We start from the raw sequence: 10,703 nt of genomic DNA, 5'->3' as shown, positions 1-10,703 counted from the left end.
TATGTGGTAACCGCAGAGTATCATACTAGACCTTCCCGAACCTCTTCACTGCATTGTACATACTCTCCTTAGTCTGATACTCCGATATGGTATGGTAATATATAATTTGCTCCAGTGCACTAGGCTCACTCAACTGGTTCGTGGTTAACTTAGCCATGGCTTCATCATTGGGTGCCAACAACACTAACTGAGTTGTAAAAAAAAAAACGCTTCATTTTAAGCTTATCTAACAACAACACTAACTGAGTTGTAACGGAGCCTTGAATTAACAAAAATTGAAAGTTAGAGAACTAAGTTGACAAAACTAAAAGTTAAAGGACTGAAATAAAAAACAGTGAAAGTTAGAAAGTCAGTTTTACATTTTTGCCTAAATCTTATATACAAAACGCCAAGACAAATTATCTATTCAAGTTACTTTGTGTTAGAATCACTTTCTCTATTCCTTGTGTGTTTCTCAAAACAAAAACAAAAAAAGTTACTTCTTTTCTTTTGTTCCCAAATAAACTTTTTACTGGTTTTTCCCAATCGGGCAAACATGAATATGATGTAGCACAAATACAAGGATGCAAAGATAGAGGCAAAGACAGCTAAGTCAATTCCTAAGTCTTCTATCTACGTTTGACTTATAGTACATGATAAATGAAAACAGCTGAAAATTAGAACTTTGAAATGTCTAAATAAAAGTTCGATACAAGACACTGAAAGACGCATTCAATCTCTTTTACTAGTCAATGAAGTGCACAACGGGTCAGATTGACAAGCTGACCCCCACATCTTCAATGACCTGCACAAGTCCTTGCTTTGATTTCGAATCAATAAAGAAAAAAAAAAAACATATGAAGCTGGTTCAATTTAGCACTAGACTAGATGGAGATATCTGTTCTTTGGTCTCTTGCCTTATGCTTTTTGCTGGTTGGTAATGGAGTACATGTTGAAGCCTCAAATCACACTCACAGAAATCTTCAATCACTTCCAAAAGAGCAGCCTTACAGGACCGCCTACCACTTTCAACCTCTTAAAAATTGGATGAATGGTTTGTCTTCACAACATTCCATTTTCTTTTCTTTTTTTATTACTTCTTATGTTTGCTCCATTAACACTTAAATTCATTCTTCTTGCAATTTAATACTTGTGTTAACTTTGTTCTTTGGTCCTGTAATGTAACATGTAATAATTGGCAAATGGATGCTGTTGACACTCAGATCCTAATGGTATGTTTTTGCAATTTCTTTATATTATGCTGATCATTTCTTTTCCATTTTTTTCCTTCTTTGTTCCTCAGTTATGTGGATAGATTCATGATAAAAGTATCTTAAGAAATTTAATTAATCCTAAAAATTCTAAAAGATCTTAGATGGGTGAGAGACTGAGAGAACGACATTTCAGTGGGTTGTTTGGTTTGTAGTTAATTTTTTTAAGAAGCTAGAAAGGTTTGTGGTCTATTAATCTGAAGCATAACACACTACTAATATTGATATTAGATGGTATGAAAATTCTAATATGGCTCATATCTTACTACAGGACCAATGTACTATGAGGGAGTTTACCATCTATTTTTCCAACACAATCCATATGCTCCTGTCCCGCGTAACATCGCATGGGGTCATTCAATATCATATGATCTTGTAAATTGGGTTCATCTTGAACCTGCCATTAGTCCATTAGAGCCTTATGACATCAATGGTTGCTGGTCTGGCTCAACTACAATCCTTCCTAGTGGAAAACCCGCCATTTTGTACACTGGTGTTGACTTGAACAATAGCCAAGTTCAAAACTTGGCAATGCCCAAGAATGCTTCTGATCCATTCCTAAGAGAATGGGTCAAATTACCCCATAATCCTCTAATGAGCCCAGCTGATGATATTGATAGATCCGATTTTAGAGACCCAACAACTGCTTGGCAAGGCCCAGATAAAGTATGGAGAGTCATCATTGGAGGTAGGATTAATGCCCTAGGAATGGCATTTCTATATCAAAGCAAAGATTTCGTCAATTGGACTAGGAGTAACAAACCACTTCACTCATCAACTAAGACTGGCATGTGGGAGTGTCCAGATTTTTATCCTGTCAGAATCAATAGCCAAAATGGAATTAACAACTTTGCTCAAGACAAATTTACCAAGCATGTTCTCAAGGCAAGTTTCAATGGGCAAGACCACTATATATTGGGAAATTACATTCCTCAAACAGATAATTTTTCCATTGAATATGATTTTATGGAAACTGGATTTGACTTGAGGTATGACTACGGAAAATTCTATGCTTCAAAAACGTTTTACGACAGCGCTAAGAAGAGGCGAATATTGTGGGGCTGGGTGGCTGAATCTGATACTGCATTAGATGCCATTATTAAAGGATGGGCTGGGATTCAGGTAACAAGGGATTCAGTTTTTGTGTTCATTTTTATTCTGATAGATTTGTTGGTGGCTAGAAGCATGGGCACTGACGTTGACATCACAACAAAAATAGTACTTTAAATACTAAGACATGACATGGTTGATTTCAAAGTTACACCCGATGAATATTTTTAGATATATTTTATTTCTTTATAGAGATATTTTGTATTTATTTGAAATTTCAAAATAAATAAAATCTATTCAAATCTTAAAATACATCAAAGTTTTTTTTTTTTTTTCCTCCTAATACACTTTAGGACACCCATGCATGAGTATCCTCACTTTATCACATCCTCACTTTATCAGCATTCTTGTTTCTAGATTAGTAAATTTATTTTTGCATAGGAAAATAATCTACATGTACTCTATTACTGCCATCGATCAAACTGAATACATGTCATGAAGCTTTCAACTATGTTGACAAAAGTGTTGAATCAGAATTACAAGTCATGACTAAAAGCATCACTTTCATTTTCCAGTCATTTCCTAGAAGCATTGTGCTCAGTGCAAATGGACGACAATTAGTGCAATGGCCGATCAACGAAATAGATAAACTACGTGCTAATAATGTGAGTTTCGAAGGTAAGGAGCTCAAGCAAGGTTCAGTTTTCGAAGTTTCAGGGATTACAGCTTCACAGGTAACTCACTTTATCCAAATGAGTTACTCTATATTGCTAGTGGCATAATATTTTTCATAACGTTAAACATGATTGGTTGTTGTTGGAAAATTTAGACTTTGATTGATAGAATTAACAAGTTTTAAATTCAAGTTATTAATTAGATTTATTAAGAATAAAACTTGTTAAACAAACAAACATCAATATCATGTTAAAAATAAATGCATCGGAAAAGTAAATAAGACAAAATATGATGACACAGGAAAACCAATAAAACAAGCTAGCTTCACAGTAAAAAACCTAAGGGAAAACCTTCCCGAAAAGCAATCCACTATAGTAAAGAGAAGTTTCAAATCTAGTATAAAACATTTGTCCCTAGACTCTACAATCCCCGTAGATGAACTTACAGCAGAAACATTTTACCGTTTCAGAACCTCTGAACTCTTCAATATACAAACATCATCTTTTTTAATGCACGAATCCCAGTACGTGACTAACCAAAGATGCACGGCTCTCAGTACGTGACTAACACACCAACTTGAAGAAGATGTTGGCTGCAAAGTTCTTCACTTCATCAACAATGAAGATCAAGAATCATTTGGTTACAAAATCCTAAGGTGCAAAGACGCAATAGATTCTTTCAGAGAGAATAAGGCATCAGTCACTTTTTTCATTCATTCTCTTTGTATTCTCTTATGTGATGACCTCTAAAATAAGTCTTATATAGGTCTAGGGTTGTGAGAAAAGAAACTCAACACATATTTGTCAGCATAGGCCAAAAATCAGATTTGGAAATTTGAATTTCGTAAAGTTCAATCTATTGAGAGGTGTAGAGAAGCTATCGAGTGGATAGAAGTTTTCTCGATCGACCCACCAGCTGTCGAGAGGTGTCGAGATTGCGATAAAAAATAGCTGAAGATCTCGATAGATAGCCTAGCTGTCAAGAGGTGTCGAGCAGCTATCGAGCTTTAAAATTCAGCACTTTCTCACTTGATTCTTGGACAGACTTGCATAGCTTTAATATTTAAATTTGAAACAAGGTTTCTTAAAGCACCAAACACATCCTAAATCTATTCAAATACAAGTAGAGTGCGTTTTGTCAAAAGATTAACCAACTAAATAAAATATTGACATATGTTCCTAACATGATCCACATATATCCTAACAACCTTCTCCTTTGGCAACCCGTAACAAAACCACAACTAACAAATGAACATATGAGAGAAGTCATAAATCACTCAACTCATATTCACTTGTTAAATACAATAAAATCTATCCTAACACAAACTCTTGAAAAACTTTGTAAGATGAAAGTTTATGACAAGTAGACTTTGACAACTTGTATTTCTAAAACACTTTAAACAAAACTCATCAAGGCATCTTTATGTGAAACAGAAATAATAGATTGCATACACGATATAAGAAACATGTGTATGGAGATAGAAAAGAAACAACACATGTAAAGGTAAGTAAAGAAAACATACATCATATATATATATATATCAAAGATAAGCACAATATATGCAAACATGGTCATAAGACCGGTGTACAAGAGGAATGAGGTAAGCACTCCCCCTAACAAGATGAAACACATCTCCCCCTTACAAAAGCATGTATTTCTCCCCCTAATATGTAGAATCTTTAAAAAAAAAAAAAAAAAAAAAAAAAAAAAAAAAAAAAAAAAAAACAAAAANACTCATCACAAACACGAGCCATAAAACTCACTTACTTAGTTGTGCATAGAGATACTCATCTAAGTTACAAAAGATACAAAGTTTAAAAAACTTTGTTTCAATGGTCATCCAATGTACACAAGTACCAATGTATATAAACACACACTGTTTTTGTATTTTTCTTATTTTTCTCTTTCTATTTTGAAAAATAAACAAAATAAAGACTAAACAACCAAACAAACAACATGAAAGCATGAAAGAAAGATGGATGCATATGCATGAAAACATGATAGAATGGTGCAGATACATGAAAGCATGATTCCAAAACAGATAAGAAATCAAGCAAAGAGAGTCCTACTTTAGATAGAAAGAATTAAAGCAAAGGATAACAAAAAAATAAACAATTAAGTTTTAGGCTCTTTTCTCACCCACACAGCATAAATCTTTGGCTGTGAAGATGAAAAGGCATGTGTCATAGTATGTCTACTAAAGGACATAGAAGAATTAGAATTCTCTTGAAATTGAGTTAAAAAGTTTAAAGTTTTTAATAACTCTCCAAACAAAGTTGTAGGTCCTTGAGAGGAAACCTGTAACGATTTGAACAATTGCTTATGAGGATACAACTTAAAACAATTAGGACCAATGTGTCCAGAAACACCACAATGGTGATAAACATGAGGTCTAACAGAAGATTTAGAATTAGCCAAATTAGTTTTAGATTTCATACCTTTATCACCTTTCTCAAATTAGAGCACAAAAACAATCCTTGATCCAAAAGTTGTGGAAGAGGAGGGGCTGGAGGAAACAGCATATCCTAAGCCAGTCTTATCAGAACTAGGTTTTTGAGCACTCAATACCTCATCAAGCTTTGCACTAGACATCCTCTCTATTTGAGTTCTACCTTGACTAAGCTCAACCTCAAGATTCTTGACCTCCTCTTCTAATGAGATGTTCTCCACAACAAGAGTCTCAACTAACCTTGTAGTCTCATCTAATTTGACTAGCTGATCAGCTTTTTCAATTTTTACCTCATTAGGTTCTTTTCTACAAAGATGAGAAGTCTTTTTAGATTTTATGAATTCAATACATAGCTTATCATAAACTTCCTGAAGGGTCATCTTCTTAAGTACTTCATAATTAGAAGAATCCTCACTGTCATTAGCACTCTCCACAATCACCTTATCGGTAATGGCAGCAAAGGCCATAATATGACTACATTCACCCATATACTCATCAGATTAGTCATTCTTAGTATCACTCTAAGTAGCATATCCTAAGCCAGTCTTATCAGAACTAGGTTTTTGAGCACTCAATACCTCATCAAGCTTTGCACTAGACATCCTCTCTATTTGAGTTCTACCTTGACTAAGCTCAACCTCAAGATTCTTGACCTCCTCTTCTAATGAGATGTTCTCCACAACAAGAGTCTCAACTAACCTTGTAGTCTCATCTAATTTGACTAGCTGATCAGCTTTTTCAATTTTTACCTCATTAGGTTCTTTTCTACAAAGATGAGAAGTCTTTTTAGATTTTATGAATTCAATACATAGCTTATCATAAACTTCCTGAAGGGTCATCTTCTTAAGTACTTCATAATTAGAAGAATCCTCACTGTCATTAGCACTCTCCACAATCACCTTATCGGTAATGGCAGCAAAGGCCATAATATGACTACATTCACCCATATACTCATCAGATTAGTCATTCTTAGTATCACTCTAAGTAGCATATCCTAAGCCAGTCTTATCAGAACTAGGTTTTTGAGCACTCAATACCTCATCAAGCTTTGCACTAGACATCCTCTCTATTTGAGTTCTAACTTGACTAAGCTCAACCTCAAGATTCTTGACCTCCTCTTCTAATAAGGTGTTCTCCACAACAAGAGTCTCAACTAACCTTGTAGTTTCATCTAATTTGACTAGCTGGTCAGCTTTTTCAGTTTTTACCTCATTAAGTTTTTTTTACAAAGATGGGAAGTCTTTTCAGATTTTATGAATTCAGTACATAACTTATCATAAGCTTCCTAAAGGGTCATCTTCTTAAGTACTTCATAATTAGAAGAATCCTTACTATCACTAGCACTCTCCACAATCACCTTATCGGTTATGGTAGCAAAAGTCATAACGTGACTACATTCACCCACATACTCATCAAAATAGTCATTCTTAGTATCACTCTAAGTAGCAACTAGCCCTTTATTTTTTGACTTCTTGGTCTTTTTCTTCATAAGATAGTTTGGGCACTTTATCCTCATATGACCAAAACCTCTGCATTCATGGCATTGGATGAGAAGTCTCTCATTTTTTCCCTTCCTAGAAAATTTAGATTTCCTTAGAGGTTTTCCCTTATCCTTTTTCCTAAATTGAAGAACTTTGATAATCTCATCAGTTATGAAAGTTAGATCTTCATCCTCATCTTCATCTTCATTTTCATCTTCAGAGTCCTCAATCTCTTCCTCTATACCCTTAAGAGCCAAGTTTCTACTCTTTCCACCTTTTCCCATTGAGCCTAATCCTATCTCATGGGTTTAAAGGTTCCCTACAAGCTCAATTAAAGGAAATTGATCAATGTCTTTCACTTCTTCAATGGCAGTGATCTTGGCATGAAATTTTTCAAGTAAGAACCTAAGGATTTTCCTAACAATTTTGGATTCTGCTATAGATTCTCTAAGGTTGAAGGCAAAATTTACAATATCCATGAGTTTAGCATAAAACTCATCAAATGTCTCATCTTCTTCCATTCTTATTTCTTCAAAACTACTAGTGAGTTTTTGAAACTTCACAGTCTTTATTACCTTGGTACCTTCATAGGTGGTCTCAAGAATGGTCCATACTTTCTTGGCAACTTCTATGGATGATATTTTCTTGAATTCCTCATTAGTCACCCCATAAAACAAAGCATTCAAGGCCCTACAGTTGAAATTTGCTACTATGATTGTTGCATCATCCCAATCCACCGGCGCTTCTTTTGGCTTAATCCAACCAACTTCAACAGTTTACCATACTTGTTTACATAGAGCCTGCAAAAAAACTTTTATATGAACTTTTCAATACGCATAATTAGTTTCATCAAATAAAGGAGGAATCAAAAGAGATTATCCATGAACCATGACAACAGGGGTCAAGGATCACACCCAAGAAATTAATCCAATCAAAGTGTACTTGCTTTGATACCACTTGTTGGAAAATTTAGACCCCGGTTGATAGAATTAACAAGTTTTAACCCAAATTGTTAATAGATTTATTATAAATAAAACTTATTAAACAAACAAACATCAATATCATGTCAAAAATAAATGCAGTGGAAAAGTAAATAAGATAAAATATAATGACCTAGGAAAACCAATGAAACTAACTAGTTTCACAGTAAAATACCTAGGGGAAAACATTCCTGAAAAGCAATCCACTATAGTAAAGAGAAGTTTCAGATTTAATACAAAACTTTTGTTCTTAGACTCTACAATCCTCGTAGATGAACTTATAGCAGAAACCTTCTATCGCATCAGAACCTCTAACTCTTCAATATATGAATGCCACCCTTTTTGATGCACGGATCTCGGTATGTGACTAACCAAAGATGCACAACTTTCAGTATGTGACTAATATACCAACTTGAAGAAGATGTTGGCTGCAAAATTCTTCATTTCATCAACAATGAAGATCAAGAAGCACTTAGTTACAAAACTCTAAGGCGTAAAGACATAATAACTTCTTTCAGAGAGAATAAGGCATCGGTCACCTTTTGCATTCGTTCTCCTTGTATTCTCTTATGTGACGGCCTCTAAAATAAGCCTTATATAGGTCTAGGGTTGTGAGAAAAGAACCCCTACACATACATGTCAACATGGATTGAAAATCAGATCTGGAAATCTGAATTTCGTAAAGCTCGATCGATTGAGAGGTGTAGAAAAGCTATCGAGGGGACAAAGGCTTTTTCGATCGATCCACCAACTGTCGAGAGATGTTGAGATTGTGATAAAAAATAGCTGAAGATCTCGATAGATAGCCTAGCTGTCGAGAAGTGTTGAGCAGTTATCGAGCTTTAAAATTTAACACTTTCTCACTTGATTCTTGAACAAACTTGCATGGCTTTAACACTTGAACTTGAAACAATATTTCTTGAAGCATCAAACACATCCTAGATCTACCCAAATACAAGTGAAGTACGTTTTGTCAAAGGATTAACCAACTATATAAAATGTTGACAGATGTTACTAACATAATTCACATATGTTCTAACAGTTGCGATTAGAGTAACATCATTTTTACCTTAGTCTGCCACGGATGTTGTTTTTATTATACACCAATCACAATAGGTCATGTCATTGTAAAAAATTTGTTTGCCTAAACATTATTATTACTATAATCGAAGAAACACTACTTTCTCCTAATAATGTCAACAATTGTAAAATATTTTGCGACCTATTATTGTGGTTAAACAAGTTCATTATTATACAAAGATAATTATTTATTTTCCTTTCCTTTTCCAACGGTAGGCTGATGTGGAAGTGTCATTTGATTTGCCGAATCTGAGTGAAACAGAGTCTATAGACCCAAATCAGGTTGATCCCCAACAGCTCTGTAGTCAAAAGGGAGCATCTACTAATAATGGCACAGTTGGACCATTTGGTTTGCTGGCTTTGGCTTCTAAGGACTTAACAGAGCAAACTGCAGTCTACTTTCGCATATTCAACAGGGATGGAAAACATGTTGTGCTCATGTGTAGTGATCAAAGCAGGTTGGCTTCTTATTCAACCTCCTTTTAATCTTTCTGAATGAATTTTTACTCTTAATTAGCTGGAGATCAAACTGACAACTTCAACAGATCTTCTTTGAGGGAAGAGCTTGAGAAACCAATCTATGGAGCATTTGTAAACATGGATCCTAATGATAGGAAAATATCATTAAGAAGCTTGGTATGTAGCTTTCTAAATTTTGCAATTTCTCAGAAAGACTATTTGCTGATATAATGTATCTGCGTTTTTGTCATTTTGCAGATAGATCATTCAATTATTGAGAATTTTGGTGGGGAAGGGAAGACTTGCATCACTGCTAGAGTTTATCCAAAATTGGCAATTGATAAAGAAGCCCACCTGTATGTATTCAACAATGGAACTCTAAATGTAAGAATTTCAAAGCTTAATGCTTGGAGCATGAAGAGAGCTCAACTTGTTCCCTATCAAAAAGAGATGAAATAATGCGGTAGCATAGTGGACTAAATAATTTACAAATAAGTATTCAAGCGGCAGCCTCGGAACTACATGAGTTTCTTGGAGAGATTGTCTTGGTCAATTAATAGGTGTTGTCTTGAGAATAAGCCTAATTATAAAAGCATTGTAATTTTTGTATTGCTGCATTTGAATGGTCTGATGTATTTGGCAGTTGTAGTAATTATGATATTCTTAGTGTCTTTAAGCTATATATAACAGAGATGTGGGAGTCTAAACTAAGTCATTTATATTGATTGTATTAATTGTCATCTGTGTGGTTAAGGATGACTCCTTATTATTCATCAAAAAAAAAAAAAAAAAAAAAAAAAAACACATAATTTAAAAAAAAAAAAAAAAAAAAAAAAAAACCTTTAAGCACTGTAGCTACCGTGCTAGTTGAATAAACCAAAAACACTACACAATAAGTGTTGTAACATTTTCTCAAAACATTTATTTTTAGTTGTGATTAGTCACAGTTTTATATTTTATTATTTTATTTCAACTTGTAAGAAATTGATACGTCAATAATTGTGAAAATATTGTGAAATTTGTTGTGTTAGTATAACAATATATATACTAGCTTACATAAATATTTAAAAGGGGGAAAAAAAACCCCCCGATTACTAAAAAGAAAAGGAAAAAAAAAAATGTAGCTACAGTGCCACTTGGCACTGTAGTTACTGTTCAAAACTTGGGAAAAAAAGGTGGCTCACGAAACCAAAGCACTGTAGTTATAGTGCTTTAACGCATTCGCGCACGTCAATAATTGTGAAAATATTGTGAAATTTGTTATGTCAATATAACAATA

At 34.1% G+C, this 10,703-nt stretch overlaps 1 protein-coding gene across 1 annotated transcript; it reads left to right on the top strand.

The window, feature by feature from the left end:
• The first annotated feature begins 765 nt into the window (after positions 1 to 765).
• Positions 766 to 10,164, top strand: LOC112016396 (beta-fructofuranosidase, insoluble isoenzyme CWINV3). Its single transcript, XM_024048960.2, has 7 exons — positions 766 to 1,033; positions 1,203 to 1,211; positions 1,522 to 2,372; positions 2,876 to 3,034; positions 9,182 to 9,423; positions 9,511 to 9,601; positions 9,683 to 10,164. The coding sequence occupies exons 1-7, from the start codon at positions 868 to 870 to the stop codon at positions 9,881 to 9,883; spliced, it is 1,719 nt and encodes a 572-aa protein (XP_023904728.2). The 5' UTR covers positions 766 to 867; the 3' UTR covers positions 9,884 to 10,164.
• The last annotated feature ends 539 nt before the right edge of the window (positions 10,165 to 10,703 follow it).

The sequence above is a fragment of the Quercus suber genome, unplaced genomic scaffold (genome assembly GCF_002906115.3).
Source record: "Quercus suber isolate HL8 unplaced genomic scaffold, Cork oak 2.0 scaffold_465, whole genome shotgun sequence".
Lineage (NCBI taxonomy): Eukaryota > Viridiplantae > Streptophyta > Magnoliopsida > Fagales > Fagaceae > Quercus > Quercus suber.
Note: the sequence above shows the minus strand (reverse complement) of the source record. Positions and strands in the feature narration are given on the sequence as shown.

What these genes read in the sequence shown, in the direction of transcription:
- LOC112016396 (XM_024048960.2), top strand. Translation starts at nt 868, where the DNA reads ATGGAGATATCTGTTCTTTGGTCTCTTGCCTTATGCTTTTTGCTGGTT. An exon ending in CAGGGATTACAGCTTCACAG is followed by an intron (nt 3,035 to 9,181) that starts GTAACTCACTTT and finishes TTCCAACGGTAG; the next exon opens with GCTGATGTGGAAGTGTCATT. An exon ending in AAATATCATTAAGAAGCTTG is followed by an intron (nt 9,602 to 9,682) that starts GTATGTAGCTTT and finishes GTCATTTTGCAG; the next exon opens with ATAGATCATTCAATTATTGA.